Source organism: Terrapene carolina, unplaced genomic scaffold (assembly GCF_002925995.2).
Source record: "Terrapene carolina triunguis isolate 2854851 unplaced genomic scaffold, T_m_triunguis-2.0 Scaffold236, whole genome shotgun sequence".
Classification (NCBI taxonomy): domain Eukaryota; kingdom Metazoa; phylum Chordata; order Testudines; family Emydidae; genus Terrapene; species Terrapene triunguis.
Window position 1 is genome coordinate 6,409,757 of NW_020664587.1, and position 19,546 is coordinate 6,429,302.

The following is a 19,546-nucleotide window of genomic DNA, read 5'->3' on the forward strand; positions in this document are numbered from 1 at the left end:
GACTGCATAACCGTGAACTCCCTTTTCTCCCCGTGGCTGGTCCCTGCAGCTCAGGCTGGCAGGAAGCGGGCACTGCCACTCTCCAAGCTGTGCCGGTCTTGGGGAGAAACAGAGTCCCGTCTTTCCCCGGCACGGAGGGCCACGTTACCCAAAGCACGCATGCTAAACAGTGCACGCAGCTGCGAGCTCCCGAGCCCTGGTGTCCACCTGGCGGCTTGCACGTTGCAGCATGGCGTTAGCACTAGCAGTAACTTAGACAGAGCCTGCCCCGGCACTGTTTAAGTTAATGGGGGCTTTATCGCTGTCTGCTGGACTGAGCCTCTGGAGCAGCGGGGAATCGGACTGCCACAAAAGGAAAACAAATCAGTGGTTACTCTGGGAAGTGGAAAAAGGGCCAGGGGAGAAGGGGGAGGACAGGACGCAAAGGAAGATCCAGCTGACACTGCGAGGAGAACCTCGGGGAGGCTGATTTCCGGGGGTCTGGCCATGCCCCTACCCCTGTGCCAAGGCTCTATCATGCCCACAGTGGGTTGGGAGCTTGGGCTCACATGCCGGCATAGATACAGACACGGAAAGAGCAAACCATTTTCCCCTCCTTTCCAATGGGCCCAACCCTGCCACCCTCTCCCCGGCCCGAAGCCAGAGAGCCGGCATCTCGATAGCCTACCGGAGATGTTGGTGGTGATCTCGGTCAGCGCGGTCTGGCCGAAACCCTTGCCAGTGCGCGCCCGCACGGAGAACAGGTAGGTGGTGCCCGGGTGCAGGTTGGAGAAGACGTGGTAGGTCTCGTTGCGGAGCTTGGAGACGGTGCGGCGGGGGCCTGGCACGTTGACGGCTGGGTCCGAAGACTCGATGCTCTGGTAGCTGATCTAGGAGAACACGAGAGACCGTGAGACAGCCGCCTGGCTGCCATCGCAAATGGGAGGAGAGGGGGATAGATAAATGGGCTCGTGGGGGGAGCGGATTCACATGGGGAGGGGAGAGCAGGAGGTCGGTCTGAGGGGATTGTGCAGCAGGGTGTTTGGGTGGGGCACGCAGATCTGGTCTCGTGAGCGGAGTGCCCCTGCACGGAACACAGACGTGGGGAAGAGGTGGGAGCAGTGCGGGGCTGCTTTGGGTTTTTTAAATATAGAAAGAGGCCTCACCAATCTATCCCTAAAACAAGCTTGGCGTTGAATTTGAACTGGAGAAAGTGACCAGCTGGGAGCACTAGACAGACCCAAGACTGGGCAAGAAACTTGACAGCACCCTCTGCTATGCCACCCTGAGTCCCACACACTGCCCTACCAACACCCCTCCCCTGCAGCCCCCTGACATTCCAGCTCTGGGCCCCCCAACTGCCCTCTCTTGAGCAGAAACAGCCTGGGGAGAAAAGCCTGCTGGGAACCAAGGTCAGCTAGCACCCAACCGATTCATTTTTAACCTCAGACCTAACAGCAGATTTGAACCCTCCTCTCCACACACCCCAGGCTAGTGCACTAACCCACTGTGCCCCGGACCCATCCAGCAGCCACCCACTCAGTTCCCTTCAGAAACCGGGCTTGTCCTTTTGCGGCTAAGAGCACATGCCGGGGCTCCGGCGTGAAAAGCCATTGCAAGGGGATTACAGGGGCATTCAAAGAGGGACACGCAGAGAGACAGAGACCCATTGTAAAGAGGATAAAAAGCAGGCTGGATCCCACCCTCCAAAGCAAGGGCTCGAAGGTAGCAATAACGATGCAGTAGCCCTTAATCTCCCTGATAGAAAACGGCGGCTCCCGAATGAAAAGCTGAGCCTCCATCATTCCCCACGCAGCGCGGATCAGGCAGCCGCAGCAAGGGGAACGTAGATAAGGCATCAGCTTTTCATTTGTCTGTTTCCGCGCTCTAATAATTTTGTTGATGCCGGAGAGGCCGGCGCGAAGGCTGAAAAGCAAAGAGAGATAAGAGGGAGTCTTGCCTGACTGCGTTTGGGAGACAGAGAGGGGCCCCCCGCGAGCGTCCCCATTCGGGAAACACACCGGCCACAATGTGACATTTTCTCTCCGCAGTGAACCGAGCGGAAAGAGACGCCCAAGAAAGTCTCTCCTCAATGCCTTGCTGAGAAAGGAACAAACTCTACCAACTGCTCCTGTGTTGCCTAACGCGCTGGGAGTGGACCGGATGGGTTGCCAGATGTCCCAGTGCCCAGCGAAATGCAGCAGTCTGGGGACTAACGCTACCCAGAACTTAAATGGTGCTTTGCATTCTCAAAGTACTGTACAAACACTTAACGGATTAGTCCTCACTGCTGGCTTGGGAAGTAGCTGGTACTGTCCCCTGGGGACATGGAGACACAGGGAGGGCTAACGGCAAATTTTCAAGGGTGGACTCTCATTTGGGGCACGTCTGTGTTTGGATGCCCAACTGCAGAAAGGAGCTAGGTCGGATTTTCAGAGGTGCCAAGCACATGCAACTCCAGGCAAAGCCAACGGCAGCTGCAGGCGATCAGGCCCTCTGAAAGTCAGGCCCTGGGTGTCCAAAACGGAGGCACTCAAAATTACAGGCCATTTTGGGACCTAAGTGACTCAACCAAGGCCACAGAGTGAATCAGTGGCAGAGGGAAGATAAGCACTTGGACACTCCTGGCTCTATGAGAGCAAAATGATGTCATTTTTATGATTCTTTATTAGGCTTTGTACCAGGGCCTGGTAACTTTTCAAGTCTTAGTTCCAGGACTGGAGATTTGTGGTAACAGGATTACAGACATTTACGAGGATGCTCTTAGAACGTATCCGCGTCTCCAACACCCCGGCCCCAGGTGCTTCTCCCTTCCTGCTGAACAACGCCGCAGAACCTACCTCATACTGGGTGATCAGCCCGTTGGCCTCCAGTGGCTCTTCCCATTTCAGGAAGATCATGTCCTCCAAGGGGGTGAAGGTGAGTGACTCTGAGGCGATGCCTCCGGGGACTAGTGACACAAAGAGAAGAACAAAGGAACAATGACATTCTGCAGGGGGACGCAAGTCTGCGCCGGGCGCTCGGCTTCGCTGAAAGCGCTGCTGGTCAACGAGGAGTTAAAAGCAAACAAGAACGCCGTCTGCATCATTATGTCCCTCCCGCCCCCCGCCAATAAAACCCCCCAGCCTTTCAGACAAGGCTGGGGGCCCGGCTCAAGCCCAGGAGATTCAGCATTCGGGCTCACACACCTTCCGCCGGTGCAGCTCCTGGCCCGGACGGGGTTTAGGGCTGATTGCTGGCTCTCTGGGGATTGCCTGCAACCCCCAGGCCTTTTGGCCCCCATCCAGCTGGAAAGAAAATAGCAGCCGCAGGGAGTTTTGAATATAAAGGGCCAGATCCTCAGCTGGTGGAAGGGAGCAAAGCTCCATTGACTTTACCCCAACTGAGGATGCGGCCCGCCGCATTCCCAAGCTAGGACACGCCGCGGTGACTGTAGCACGCAGGCAGGGCTCGCGCAGCAGCCTCCGGAAACCAGGGGCTACACGGGAGCTGCTGCTGAGACACCTCAGCTTGCCCCCGATGCCCACAGGTATAGACAGGCTTTGTGATGTGACAGACAACCTCCGCTAGCCCAGGGGGAGAACGCACAAAGCAGCCAGGGGCCGGACTCTTCCTGGAGCATTTGGAAAGGACAGTGTCAGTTCAGTGCTAAGATCAGGACAGCCCAGTGCTGTCTCTCTCGGCCACGTACGGGACTGTAGCGGGGTGGTCACCCCGCTCCTGCCCTGAAGGGCTTCAAACCACCCTGGGAGCGGGCTGGGGCAGGGGAAAAGCTGGGCTGGTTGGGGGAAGCAGCCACAGGTGGGGCCACGCCCCGATCAGGCCACACCTGGCCCTATAAGAGGCCTGAGGGCCAGAGGCTGAGAAGGAGACTCTCTCTCTAGCTACATGGAGAGAGGAGGACCTGGCTGCCTGGGAGCTGAGGAGGGTACCTAGGGTGGAGCAGTGCTGGGGAAGGGCAGAGGGAGCTGGGGAGCTCCAGCTTAGCAGAGCCCCAGGCTGCAGGCCGAGGTGAGGGCCCAAGAAAGGGTCCTAGGGCTGCAGAGGGGCAGCCTAGATCTAGGCAGAGGCAGCTGGTCTGACCCCCCTTGCCGATGATGAGTGGTACAGACTGCGTCTGTCCCAGGGAGCGGGGGCTAGATGATGACTGACAGTTGCCACTGAGGCAAGGGAGGGATAGGGGGTGGGGGTGGGGGTTCCCCGGGGAGGGGAGACCCAGACTAAGGGGGTACTGCCGGGGGCAGAACCCTCATCTAGAAGGGCACCGGGGTCCAGGAGGGACACGGGGCCAGCGGCAAGTGAGACACCAGCCTGCAGAGGGTGCTCTGGGCTGGAAGAGCTAATTCCCGAGACGACCAGCAGGAGGCGCCGCGCCGGTGAGTCTTTGCTTCGCTACAGGGACGTTGAGGATGGATCTGCGGCAAAGGGGTTCCCGAACTGCAATGGAGCAACAGACACACATTCCTACTTTGGCACCAGACCACCTTGCCACAGAAGATACGAACAGAAAAGACTACTTTTCTGTGGCTATGCAAATATTGCTAGATCCAGGGATGCTTCTCCAACATCAGTATGGGCTGCTCAGGGAAGGTGCATGATGCTCACATCTTTAAGAACACAAGATGTTCAGAGACCTACAAGCAAGGACTTAATTCCCGACCAGAGGGGTTAACACTGGCGATGTTGAAATGCCACTAGTGGTCCTGGGCAACCCAGTTTATCCCTTTCTCCCCTGACTCATGAGGCCATACACCGGCCACCTTGACAGCATCAAGGAAAGATTCAACTGCTGGCTCAGCACGTGTAGAATGACAGCTGAATGTGCTTTTGGTAGATTGAAGGGACGCTGGTGTTGTTTATTTGCAAGACTGAATCTCAGTGAGAAAAATACCCCAATGGTTATAGCTGTCTGCTGTGTCCTGCACAATATCTGTGAAGCAAAGGGGGCAAAATTGCCATTGGGGTGAAGGGCAGAGCTGGAGCAGCTGCCTGCTGAGTTTGAACAGCCAGACACCAAGACTATCAGAAGAGCTCAATGCAGAGCTATACAGCTCAGGAAGGCTTTGAAAGAGCACTTTAACAGTGAGCCACAGTAAGGCTTGTGGTGGATTGCGCTCTACCTAGGCCAGCTGTTCGGGGGCCTGTTAGGAATTTTGTGGTGCTTGCTGCACATCTAAGGATAGAACACTGTTACTGCACCTCTTGATTTTGCACTGCTTGCTGTACATTTATGATGATTACACTGTGTTTGTTACTGATCCTATGAGTTGTGTCACGCTGTACAGTAACAAGTGAGTGGGTGCTTTCAGAACAGCTAGGCACTCTGTAGTGAACTAATAAAGATGAATTCTTTTCCAAATAACAGAATTTTATTCAGTAACAAAATCCGTGAAAAGAAAAATCTGTGCAATTTAAAAGCAAATACTTTCAAAACTCAGTAAATTAATAGAACAGAACATTTTACCTAAACATACAGCAGCCGTGGCTCTCACGGGTCAGTATATGTGACGCTGTGGTTGTCCTTAATTTCAGGCGAGGATTGCAGAGTAACTCCATGACCGCTTCACGGATATCTCTCAGGAGGATTCAAGGGACATCCCTGTGCACGTAAACAAATTGCTTGGCGTCCCCCCCTCCCACCCCACCTAGATTAATGAAAAGTTGATAGCTATGTCCTGCTCACTTGGGGGCACCATCAGCACATCACTGTAATGGGAAATACATTTACACGCTTACCCGAGCTTCCTTCCCCTGCACTGGGCTCGCACATGATCGACTGCTGGGACTGACCAGAAAACAGATCCTGGCACATGGCATAGCTGGTCCCATCCAGTCGCAGGTCCCCCTTCCTCCTCCTCTTCTTCCTCCACCACCTGGGACTCAGGCTCCTCGGCAGCATCTCTAGTGTGGGTGGTGGCGGGGTCTCCCAAAGTACGGCACACAGTTCTTTGTTAAAGTGGCAGGTCTGCGGCTCGACACCAGACCAACTGTTGGCCTCTCTGGCCTTCTGGGGCACCTGCCGCAGTTCCTTTGCTTTCACGCGGTGTTGCTGCTGGTCCCTGTCGTACCCCTTCTCCTCCATCCCCAGTGCAATCTGCTTGTAGATGTCCACATTTCTATGGCTGGTCCATAGCTGGGCCTGCACAACCTCTTCTCCCCACAAGCCCAGGAGAGCCAAGACCTCCTCTCTACTCTAGGCCGGAGCGTGTCTGGAGAGGGTAGCCTGCGTGGTCAGCTGGGCAGTTGCACACGACAATGGGGAGCTGCTAGATGTGCTCGCCACGCTGGACAATCAGGAAACGGCATTTCAAAAATTCACACGGCTTTAAAGGGAGTGGGGGAGAACTTCTGGTCTCCATGACCGCCAGGCAGTGGAGTTCACAGTGGTGACCACAGCAGTCAGTGTCGGGCCTTGTGGGACAGCTGCTGGAGGACTGTTAGGGTCAACATCGCTAACACAGCGTCTACACTCCCATTGCATCACCATCGGTACATGGACCACGGCTCAACATCGCTCGGGAAGGTGGTGTTGCTACGTTGGTGTACAGCAGTGGGGGCAAATTTTAGTGTAGACACATGCACACTAGGTCAATGCAAGGCAGCTTACGTTGACCTAACTTTGTAGTGCACACCAGGCCTAAAATTTAGGTCCATTTAGGTACGACCCTCCGGGATGTGAAAAATGTACATCCTTGGGAGGTGTACATGAACCGACCTATGCCCCAGTACAGACACTACAAGGTCGACAGAAGAATCCGTTGTCTGCTGGGTTTGAACCCAAGAACTCTGGATCTAAAAATCGTGAACCTCTACTTGGCTCAGCAAAAGGGATGAAGGAAGTAGCAGACTCATGAAATTCTAGGCATACGCTGGCCACTCGAGAGGGACAGAGAGCCACACTATGTTAGCATGGGTTACATTTGTATTCTTCACTCTCCCAAGCCTGGAGATTGTGCTGTGCACTGCTCCGCCCAGTCTGATAAAAGCCTTGCGTGAGATCTGATCTGCAAACATTTTGGCAGTTTCGGCATGGCACCACCATTCCCTCTAATTAGCAATAAGAATAATAATCACCATCACAAACAGCAACAACAAGTGAAGACACTAAGATCGATAGTCACTCGTTTAGCATGGATTTCTTTTTTCTCTCCCCAACCCAAGGTGCTTATTAAGGAGGACAGAACAGGCAATTGCTTTGCAGAGATCACAATTCATGAGTAGTATCATCTGCTGCAGGCGTTAATGCTTGAAAAATGCACCCTCTAATTTGAGACAGAGGGAGCAATTATACCCATTTACAAAAAAAATTACACATCGCACACAGGGACGGAGCTGCCGAAAGAACAGCACGGATTAAAAGTCCAAAAACACTATTAACAGCCATTAGCTGGGCCCTCCTGAAATTGCCTGTTTGAAAATAGGCTTTTGGGTTGTATGCTCCATTAAGGCCCTGGCTAGCTGTTTTGTTGAGCTCTGTGGTTTGGGTTTCTCAGGGGCTTGAGCCATATAAATTTCTTGCCCTGGGGTTCCACTTTAAGTTAAAACTACCAGGAAGAGAAAGACCTCAGTTAAAAGCCTTGAGCATCTCCTAGTTCTGCACTGAATAGGCATTTTCAGTTTTGATGCAAAGCTGTCGCTCCGCCAAGACTCACTGGAAACTCGGCTCAGGACGCTTTGCAAGCCTTGGCCAGAGATTCGGCTTCCTAACAAAACCTGGTGAGTTTCTTGTGGTTTTGGGTCTAGTTGCAGATAGTTGGTTTCAATGCATTTGCTCCTCTTCTGTCTGGGAGTGGATCAGGATTCCCTCAACTCTATCCATGACTCTCCAACCGATTCTCACCCGTAGCTGTTTCACAGCTGTCTGGTTTTGTGGGTACTCAATAATCAAGGTGTGTTGGCCAATTCCCATTGGATACAGAGGTCATATGGAAGTGATTTTGTTGCTTGATTGGAGAAAGCGGACTCAAGAGTCGGGATCTCAGTATGAATACCAGACCCTGATTCAGAACGGAACTTTAACATGTGCCTAACTTCAGGCTCCTGCGTAACTGCACTGAAAGTCAATAGGACGCTTCGGGTGTTTAAAAGCCAGGCACGTGCTTAGTACCAGGCTGAATCTTCAGACCACAGTCAAAATTAGTTTTTCATGAACATTGATCATGTCCATGAATATCTCGGCCAGTGAATGCGTTTGATGGGATACGCTCTCCTCCCCCCACCCGGGAGGCGGCTGCAGGTGAAGGGAATTCAGTTCTTCCTTCGAACAAACGTCCACGGACAATTTTCTCACAGCGTTTTTGCTCAGATCTAATTCCACAGCCATGGGACAAGGATCGCCGTGTTCCCGCCGTGCAAATACACTATTTCCACTTGATTTACAAGTTAATTGAATCCGCAGCGCCATGTCGTACACGTGTACACAAGACACTTATTAAATTCATGGAGCATTAGGGAAACCTTTGGGGCAGAGAGAGATTTTTTTTTCTCTTGGAAACAAATGCACAGAATTCATCTGCAAATTGAAACCGTGCTCAGCATTATGCAAATGCTCCATTTAATTACAAGCGTTTGGAATGCACCTGACGTTTCACCGCAAAGGACACTGGAGCACAGTCTTCCAGGGCACATTCCCCTGCTGCTGCGATTCATAACCCTCCGTGGCAGCCTGGAACTGCAGAATACATTACTCTCCCAGAGCACCTCTCATCTGAAGATCTCAATGGGCTTCAGTCGCCAATTAAGTCTCACAGCACCCCCTAGGGGCTGTTCTGATGCCACAGACAGGAGTGCAGAACATATGCAGACACACATACTATGTATGCTTTGTATCACAGTAGATAGATAGGGGAGTGCGTATGGGGGCAGACCGATCATTCTGATTGCTACAAATAACACTCCAATTAATGCACAGTTTGGGGGGTTCAGTTATAATCAATAATAGCACTAACCACACACACAGGCAGACCACAAGTGTGCACAAAAACCCCCAAACAAATAATGCACACCTTTCACAACGCTATAGGGAACATTCTTTCATCATCCTATTGAATGCTGGATCATCCAGGAGAGAGATCTAGGTCATTAAATATGCTTCTATGGACAACAAGACCATCCAGGATTGAAATAGTTAATACCAACAAAACATTGTAGAAGGGATGCATAAATTCACCCTTCAATGGATCCCCAATTGCTAACTCATAGGGACTTCCATGGGAGGCAAATTATCCCACATCTTACTACTGCACCTTCCTCTGAGACATCTGGTGCTGGCCACTGTCAGAGACAGGCTACTGGGCTGGGCGGGCAGTTCCTATGTTCTGTAAGACACCAGGTTTTCCCGAGCTCTGTTCTGAATGCTCCCTCTCCCAGGGCGAGAGGTGCAGAGAGAACAGGTGTGTGTAACAGCTGGCTCCCTGCTGACTCCCTGATACTCAAGTTTGGGTTTTATTTTCAGCAATAAGGGTTTTTAAATGTAGGGGATTCTTCCAGACACAGGGGGAGAAAAAATAGGAAAAATTCAGGGAGCAATACAAGTGGTACGAGTTTTACATGGTCTGCGGCGCAAAGTCTGAGATACAAAATCAAAGCCGTATAAATCACCATTTCATACCATCTTACAGGGACCCTCACTGCAAGCTCATCTGTGGTCGCCCCCCATCATCCATCTCTCCCGGCCCAAATCCACCACCCCGTCTCAGCCTCCTCACGAGCCTACATGGTCAAACCCGCCTCTGCGTCCGTGGTGCTCGTCACCAAATGTGCCTCCCATGCATGGTCCTCCGGGCCCAAGTTTGCTCTCACTGTAACGGGTGCTCTGGGACAGAGGTGTCCTTTCCTCAGCTCCCTGGGATACACACCTTGGACGGCTTAGAGGAATCAGAGCCAGTACCAGGTAGCCACATCATCAGTCAAGAGGTTGCCTTGTTTCTGGAGTCAGTTGAGAGGGACCCTTTCCTGTAGTATTTCTTTGCAATCTTGCTGCCAATGGTGGAATGCCGACAGCGCTGGCTCACACTTCCACACCCAGCTCCCTCGGTGCAACTCATCCCAAACTAGCAGTACCCTCTGCCACATCATTCCCAGCTCCCTGCAGCTCAGGTAATGTCCCTCCGTCTTATCCTGCCCCCCCCCATGCTCACACAGCTTTGCTGATGCCCCTCCAGCTATTCCAGTCCAGAGCCCGCACGCACGCACACTACCTCTGCCGAGGCCCTTCCGTCCTGACCTGTCACCCCGTCAGCTGTTCCGATCTGGGGTTTACATTTGCACAGGCACTGCTGAATCGATGCAGTGATTTTCCAAGGCAGATAAATCAAACATCCAGCTAGAACTAAGTAGACTAGCGGAGGGGGGGAAAGGCTCATTTCACATGTGACCTGTATCTGAATGGGAACTCAAATCTCAAGAGGCAAGAGGCATTCGATCCAACCCAGCTGCCCTGCTGAGCGGCGCTGACTTAGTAATGTGCAACTATGACTGCTGCTGACAGCCGTATAAACACTGGAACACAGCAGTTTAAGTGAACTCTGGTGATTTCCTGAGTACCGGGCGCCACGCCGCCGCGCGTAGAGATTGCCGAAAGGGTGTGTGTGTGTAGCAGGGGAAGGTCGGCAGGAGTTTATTCTTCCATCGATTGTATCTTTAAGAGGCTTTCACTCCATGGGAATGGAGGAGGAGTTATGCTTTTGTTGTGCCAAAACTGAATCCTTTCACGAGCCTTTTTTCCACCCTCCGTAAACACTTTAAATAAAGCAACATACACACACTCACGCCTGCCTGTTAAGTACAAAATGATTTGCTCTCCTAAGTGGTGTATCGCTAATTACTCAACTATTTTACCCTTCTAGAGAAGAAAATGCTCCAAGCGCTTTGACTCGTGATAGCTCGAGGGATGTGGGGGTGCATGAGTGTTCGTGAGCACGTGTGTGTGAGCGTGTGGGGGATGTGCATGCACACGTGTGTATGCGCATATAGATGCATGCACGTGAATCTATGAGTGTGTCTGTGCATGTGAATATATGTGTGAGTACATTTATATGTGAACGTGGACGTGGTGCATTCACACGTATGTGCCTGCATGTGTGGATGTGCGTACATGTAGCGGTGTGTGTGCATATGGATGTTTGCACACGTGTGTGAGGGGGTGTATGGGGGGGTTATGTGGGTGTAAATATGTGGGTGTGTGTACATGCACATCTTAATGTATGTGTGTAAATGTGTGTGCATGCACATGCATGTGTGTGCATAAGCGTGTACACATATGTATGTGTGTGTGTGTGTGTGCGCGTGTTTGGGGGGGGGATCAAAATACCCCCTCAATGCTGCCATTATAGCCTCATTTCAAGGACTCCTCTCAAAACACCCAGGTCTATGCTGAGACCTTTGTGTAGACATGGCCCAGCATCTCCAGCCAACCGATGGCAGCGAATTCACATGCGTCACCTTGTGGCTGGTCGCTGGCGCTTAATGAACAAGCGATCAACGGACCATCTGCTCCCTCTTGTTGGCCCCCCTATGCACACACAGAGCAGAGACAGGGGAGGATGGGGACTGCAGTTGAAACTGCTCATGCCTGACTTGCAGGCTCAGGTCCCTGTTCCAGCATGTGCGAATGGTATTGACGGCAGCTCCCTCGGCCTCTGGAAATTTCCCTCCCGCCTCGAGATGAGCTCTGGCCATTGAGCTCTGCCTGCTGTCTCGCAACGGAGGCGTTTCATCACATGATGTCCTAGCACGGCCTTTGAGGGGATGAAGGCGAGTGGCACTACCTCTTTTTCTGTGCCATTGATCTCTGTGTGAAGGGGATAAATTAGGAAGGGGGGTGGGGGTGGCTTGAACCACCTGTGTCTCATAAAAAACACTTTGCAAAGTTTGCCGCAACTTGCAGCCGGTTTCAGGCTGAAACAGGCAGCAGTGGGGAAGGCAAATGTCAGAGGTTTCGTGAGTGCGGTAGAAAGGGGCCGCTTTGTTAGCTCCCAGGAGGCACCTTGAAAGGGAATCTTTCCTTTCCCTTTGACGGGCTGGACCATTACAGCTCCGGGTGCCTTATCTGCCAACCCAGAGCCCAGGCAGGAAAACAAGCCACAGAGAGATGGGCAAATATAGTTCCAGTGAGATAACTGACTCAAAGGTGCCCCCTCAATCTGTGCCATTTCAGAGGCGGGGGGACATTTCACTTTTGCTTTGTAGCTGAGAAGGGAGCCTGACCCAGCACCCCAGGTGCAAACAGTCCCAAGTTCAGACCTGAATCCAAACTACCCAGCTGAGTCCTTCCACACGGGCTGTCGGCAGGGTCTGAGCTGGGAACCTCCAGCACTGATGCACAGACCACATGGGGTAGCTCCATTAGCTGGCAACATTAGTAGGCTGTTATCTTCTACCAGGCCAGTCAGTAGGGGAGGCAACAAATACTTTGCGAGTGCATTACTCTCCCTCTGCAAGGATCCCAATGCCAGCCATTACCACAGATTACTACTGCAATGCGGCTACCTCTGGCGTAGAAGGCAAAACCCAAGTGAATCACCATACAATGCACACGAGTGGGAGGAGAGGAAAGGTTGACCAAGGACGACAGAACACAGCAGCTACTGTTACTAAAATGCCATGGGATGTTTACTGTCACTGCAGAGCAGATGGGACCCCATTTTTGTTTTGTTTTTTAAGGTCTCATCTGAAAGACCCACGAACGGTGAACTACTCCGAACTCTGCTGATCTCCCTAGGCGGACTGGGTCACCCAGCCAGAAGCCCAGTTCTCCCTCCTGCTGGATGGGACCCACTCCCATTGGACGGGATGGAAAATACTGATGTTCCATGGAATGAAAACAGAGGGACCCTGGATTCCAGTGTATCTAGATGGGCCAAACTCAATGCCCAGGCAACGTTCACACTCCAAACACAATTGTGTTGTTGCAACCAGGTCACAGCACTCTGGATGGGTCACAAGAAACACAACTGACCTGTGGTCATAGAGGAGCTTATCCAAGCCAACACCGTGTGTGTGCACCTCCACCCGTCCTATGCTGTATAACCATGTTTGTACCAGTGCCTTCTGGGAAAATCTGGGCAGCCATCCCACAGTGCCTCAGGAGCAGGGGATTCCAGGCATCTCTCGGACCGCCATGGTAAGAGGAGGCAACTGTTTTTTATACGGAACGACTCAAGTAGAGGAGCAACCCTCCTGCCTCCTTCCCAACGGCATTTCCACCTCAACAAAAAAATCCTCTCTTTGTTCTTTTCCACTCCGTACCTGGCAATTTCTTTTCCAATGACTCATCTAGGAACATCCTGCCTTCCGCGGCGAGATACAAACAGGGATATGCAAAAGAAGTTTGCTTCATGTCAAAAAAGCCAAAATAAAACACAATCAAGGGTCCTATTATTCACAAACCTTCACCGCCGTCGTTAATTGCACGGGTGCTTGCTTGTTACAGATTTCCAGCCTATTTTTTAATAAGAATCCTGGGATGCTCTTAGACTTGGAGGGCGGGACTGATACAGAAGGAGAGAAACTCTTTCCAGTTACAGTTTTTAAAAGTTTACAACATGGTGCTTGCTTGGGAAAGCGACTCGGTGAAATGCGTCCTGGGGCTCCATGATTATGGTATCTCAGTCTTTCCAGATCAGATGTGCCCAGTTTACATGACTATTACTTATTATTATTTGCATTAGGGTACGGACTAGAAACCCTAATAAACTCCATTGCGCTAGGCGCCACACAGACACTTAGGGTACGTCTACACTGCAAAAAAAGGTGTGTTCTTAACTAGGGTTAGCGAACCTTAGTTCAAATAGCAGTGAAGACGTGGCTTTTAACTCAAGTTAGTGGCTCAAGTTCTATTTCAGGATCCCTATAGGCTTTAACTCCAGCTGTTAAAACAAGTCAAAAGCCGAGTCGCCGTGTCTGCACTGCTCTTTTAACATGGGTTAGATAATCTGAATCAGGAAGACATGTTTTTGCAGTGTAGACATATCCTGAGTACGAGACAATCCCTGACCCAAAGAGCTTGCCGTCTAAAGAGACAAGAGGAAACAAGCACAGAGAGATGATGTGATTTGCCCAAGGTCACAGGGGCAGGCCTGTGGCAGAGACAGGAACACAGCCCCAATCCAGTGCCTACCACTGGATCATACTGCCCCTCTACAAGCCAAGCCGGGGTCTTTCTTCTCATGCAGCATCACTAGCAACAGCACTTCTGCCGGGCCAAATTCTGTACTCCCGTGTAACTCAGCTGAAAAAAATTCCCCCATCAGGAAGGAAGCCGGCCCATCATCTTCAGCGTGACTCTGCAATTGGAACGTACTTAACAAGTCTGACGATGATGCATTCCCTGGAACAGAATCCAGCTCGCTCACCCAGGCCTGGGCTGGCTCTGCAGGGCTCCCAGAGAAGCAGCAGAGACTTATCTTAGCCACTAACGTCCGCAGATCTAACTTTGGATACACGCAGGGGACGGATTTTGCTGACTAAGAAGGGGCTATTTTTACATAGGCACTTTCCAAACCTTTTTCTGCTAAGATTTTAACATGAAAAAGCATAACAAAGCCACCAAAAATCTAAATGTGTTTCTACTAGAAATTAGTTTCAAACCCGGGAACTGAGTTTCATGCACAATCATTAGCTAATTTAGATCAATCGGACAGATATGTAACTGAGACAAATACACATGTACAATTTACAATAGATCCACGCTCATACCGAGATTTATTGATCCCTTGAAAGGCAGAGACTGCATACGGTATCAAGTTTCACTCAAGGGGGAAGAAAAAAAAGTCTGGTTAATCCACGCCTGGTGAAAAGCAGCTGGAGTGATTACAGAACAGCAAGGAAACAGCTGGAGCTACTGTATTACAGCACAATAAGAAAACAGCTGGAGCCATCACAGCATGGGAAAAACAGCTGGAGCAATTACAGTTAAAAAATAAACCGCTGGGAGTGCTGAGGTGGGCGCAGATACATCAGGCAGGTTCAGAGCAGGGTTTAGGGAAGGCGGCTGTAGGGTTGGGTGTAGGAAGAACGGCTATTCTTGTGGTCATGGCACTGCAGGACTCAACAGATCTGGGTTCCAGTCCCAGCTTTGCCACAGATGCCTTGTGCAAGTCATTGAATTGCTCTGTGCTTTAGCACCTTCCCCTCGGTACAGTGGGAATCATCATCCTTCCTTTATCCACTTAGACTGGAAGCTCTTTGGGCGGAGCCTGTCTTTCATTAGCTGGATAGACAGCCCTTAGCACCAGTCTGAGTCAGGGGCTGTACGGTGCAGCCGTCATATAAATAATGAGAGCCCCGAACTCTGGTGAGCCCCAAAGCTGAGGAGATTGCTTTTACGTCGCGACGCCTGCTCATTATAGCCGGTGTTCTGGGGATATAGCGAGGCAGGCACAGGCAAAGAGACCTAACGTCTCCATCGTTCAAAGGATGGTCTCCAGCACTCAGCCTCTTCTTGGACAGCAACTAGACAGGATGTCCTGTTTCTGTGGAGCTGAATCTGTGATGCTGAGGTTTTATTTGGCTGGGTCACGATGGATCATCGCCTTTTGAGGACTCATTCTCCCAGTCCTAATGGAGTAAGCTGCTTTGCTCACTACCAGTGCTTAAACATTTGTGCAGGTCAGAAAATGGCCCATGGATTGACCATAAGCCCCTGCCTACAGTCTAACCGGAAACTTCGCATTAGAGCCGGTCAGGAAAAGATATTTTCCCCCTATGGAAAATAATAATATTTCTTTTACCTCCAAAATTCCCTATGAAAAGTTTTGTGTTTCTTGTTGCAAACCAAAGACAATTCAGCTTTCAGCCACCAAAACCAGAACATTTTCTATGTTAACCTGGAAATGTTGGCGGGTTGGCTGCTGATGAAGATATTCATACTTTTGTTTAAAAAAAAAAAAAAAAATCCCACAACCATTGATTTTGACAAACCTTGTTTTTCAACAAAAACGCTGGTCGCTGAGAAGAACTTTGCCGTCTCTACACACCATAGCCTGGGGCTAGAGTGACTCCCAGCCCTACCGAACAGTGGGGTGTAGTTTAGGAGTGAAGTTTGAAAATGCCCAGGAAGGAACCAAGTTTTGCAACAGCCTCTGCCATTTTGTTTTCCTTGCTAAGCTTCCTAGACAGGCCTGTGACAGTGTACCCCATAAAGCTTTATGGGGGGGGGGCTTATAAATGTATGTATGATCTAACTGGAATAGGGTTTTGCTACATATGCCATGTAACATATCTATGTAAAGGTTATGATCTACTGGTTATGTTCATCCTAGTTGTATGCAGGTACCGTTTGTGTGTTCAAAGCTATAAACATTGGCTGTATAATTGCTTGATTTCTAAGTAGCCTTAGTTAGAACATTTGGTCACTTCTTGGGAAAGGAATGTGCAAATTAAGTGCTCAGTCAGGAAGCACTTAACAGACAAAAGAGCTTGGAAGACTCCAATCCACATAACAAGTCTACCTGAGGATGTTCAAGGTAGCATGTGGGTAATGGCTGCTACCTGCAAGTCCTGAGTCATGCATGGGCCTGTGACTGGCCCATGCGATTCCAAATCTCCATTTTGTGACTGGATTCTACACAGGGTGAGGAGGGGGTCTCCGCCCACAAGAGAAAGTCTATTTAAACCCCTGGGAGACCCCTCCATTTTGTCTTCAGCTGGCTAAAGAAGGAGCCTCTCCACCCCCCACCCCCCCCCGAGGATACTTGAAGGAAACTGGAACAAAGGACAGTAGCTACAGGGGGGATGAGTGATTGCTGGACCCAGGCTAAAAGGAGATTAGCCTGTAAAAGGGAGCATTCTGGAACTGGTGAGGATTTTATCTGTATTTAGTTTGATTGACATAGATTTGCGCTTTTTATTTTATTTTGCTTGGTGACTTACTTTGTTCTGTCTGTTACTACTTGGAACCACTTAAATCCTACTTTCTGTATTTAATAAAATCACTTTTTACTTATTAATTAACTCAGAGTATGTATTAATACCTGGGGGAGCAAACAACTGTGCATATCTCTCTATCAGCGTTCTAGAGGGCGAACAATTTATGAGTTTACCCTGCATAAGCTTTATACAGGGTAAAACGGATTTATTTGGGTTTAGACCCCATTGGGAGTTGGGCATCTGAGTGCTAAAGACAAGTACACTTCTGTGAGCTGCTTTCAGGTAAACCTGCAGCTTTGGGGCAAGTAATTCAGACCCTGGGTCTGTGTTGGAGCAGACGGGAGTGTCTGGCTCAGCAAGACAGGGTGCTGGAGTCCTGAGCTGGCAGGGAAAACAGGAGCAGAGGTAGTCTTGGCACATCAGGTGGCAGCTCCCAGGGGGGTTTCTGTGATCCAACCCGTCAAAAGGCCGATCAGATAAACCTTCCTTGGAGTCAGAGCCAACGCACCGGGCTTCCACAGTCTGCAAATTAAATACTGTCCACTAATACTGTCCTTAGTAATTACATGTTCTTCCAGGTTAATTGCTAATACTTGAGGCTAAAACATATCACAGAGATTAATTACCTTGTACCCTGCAGCTGTAAACTCTTATGCTAAGGTTATAGTTTGGAAGACAGGCACAGGCAGTTCGTTCCCTTGTGACTACGTCGGTACCTATCCTGTTCTTGCTTAGGTTAGGTTCGCTCTCGTGCTGTTGCTTAGACTGCAGAGAGGCCACGGAATAGGTTACGCAACCCCAGGATGTCCTGACCTGAGCCAAATCTGGAGCATTACAGGGTAGGATGCCAGTGAGGGACAGGGGGCTGTTGATGCTCTCCGGCGAGCATGTTTTAGGTCTTACACATTCTGTTCTTGCTTAGGCAACTTAATCGTAAGGGATGGGTGAACCTCAAAAGGTCCAGGTTCAGAGGCACACCCAAAAGCCTGTAATGGCTGGAAGAGCCTTCTCCTGCCCCTCTGTGCAGCCCAGACGCTCCACTTCATCCAGGGCCTTTCTCTGCAGGAGTCACTCCTGAACGTCCTCCTGCTTAAGCCCCCGTCCCTTGCCGTCCTTGCACAGCTCCCAGCAGGATCTGCAAAGCTGCTAGGCACCAGCGTGACTCGGTGCATGCTCTCCACATCGCCAGCCCGTGTGTGCCTGCTCCGTTAGTGCTAAACACGGTCCAAGGCAAGGATGGGCATGTCTGACACATGGATTTAAGCAGGACCCTTACTGCTAATAAGGTTCTCCCCTTTGAGTCCTTGCTCCGGCGGCTCCTCTCATATAGCCAGGATCTAGCTAGCATCCAGCCCCTGTAACTAGGGGGCTGCCCGGTAGCACCCTCAGCCACGCCACATGGATCTGCCCGGCGCTCCCTGCCCCACTCCATTCTTTACGCCTTGTCTTCTTAGGCCCAGCCTAAGCCTAAGCCTTCTACACCTGCACAGCGCAGGATCAGGCCATCATGCAACCAAAGCCACCATTACCGCATGGTGGCAGGTGGCAGGTTCCCGGTGCATGCAGCCCTTTCAGCCGTCCGAGTCACTCAGCGCATGTGGGGGCTGAGAACTGGGTAGCGAGAAGGGAGTTGGTATATTAGAAGCATAATGCGTCATTAGTGGAAGTTACTTTCCCTGAGCTCCCATGGGACACCGTACAGCTCCTGTGGCTGGCTCCTGAAATACTGTACCAGTTCCACTTCGTTAGAACACGGTTCTGTCTTGGATTTCATGTCACATTATCTGGATCTTCAGAGCTCGAAATTAACTTTGTAGGGCTAGATGGCTCAGCTAATCCCGGCCTGGCACAGCGGGAGAGAGAAGGGAAATGTATGCTGAATGTCAAGCAAACGCTTCCTGCTCGATTAGGCTGCAGCGCTGGGAAGTAGCAGGAACCCAGTCTCTTGGGACGCTGAAAACTCGACCGGATAAAGCACTGGAGAATATAGGGAAGGGGCCAAAGCTGAAATATCAGGGGGTAGCCGTGTTAGTCTGTATCCACAAAAACAACAAGGAGTCCGGTGGCACCTTAAAGACTAACAGATTTATCTGGGCATAAGCTTTCGTGGATAAAAAACCTCACTTCTTCAGTTGCATCTGAAGAAGTGGGGGGTTTTTACCCATGAAAGCTTATGCCCAGATAAGTCTGTTAGTCTTTAAGGTGCCACCGGACTCCTTGTTGTTAAAGCTGAAATACTGGCCCCATTAAATGGCAAAATTCCCTCTGACTTCAATGCTGCAGTAGTCAGGAGTCCTGGGATGGTCTAGATCCTAGGAACTCATCCTGGCCATTGGGCCACTCTGCTTTTCCCATATTACTAAGTGGGAGGGAAGTGCCAGCTAGCTGCTGGGTATATGGGAGTAGGGAGGGGGCCCCACGTGGGAATGGTTGAGAACTACTGCTCCAGACGACCTACTGGGAATAGGTTTTTTCCATCTCTAATTTCTGGTGGCTGCTAAGAGCCAGCCCTCTAGCAAAGCACCAGCATGAGAATAGGGACTTCTCTGGAGGCACAGAAACAATTATTTAACATGCCTAGGGCAGGCCAGCCCAGTGGCTCAGCATCAGGGGGACGAGCTAGGTCTCGGCACAGGGCAGTCAGGTTCCAGTGCTGATGGCAGGGCCTCTTGTCCCAAGGGCTCCGACCACAGCGGGA

At 50.8% G+C, this 19,546-nt stretch overlaps 1 protein-coding gene across 1 annotated transcript in view; it reads right to left on the reverse strand.

Moving 5' to 3' along the window:
- The window catches only part of PTPRU (protein tyrosine phosphatase receptor type U), a 267,462-nt gene that overhangs the window by 92,743 nt on the left and 155,173 nt on the right, over window positions 1–19,546 (reverse strand). Inside the window, exons 9-10 of the mRNA XM_026657076.2 lie at window positions 2,820–2,929; window positions 668–869 (exon numbers count right to left, since the gene is read on the reverse strand). Of these exons, the coding sequence (XP_026512861.1) occupies window positions 668–869; window positions 2,820–2,929 (312 nt within the window). The remainder of the gene's footprint in view (window positions 1–667; window positions 870–2,819; window positions 2,930–19,546) is intronic.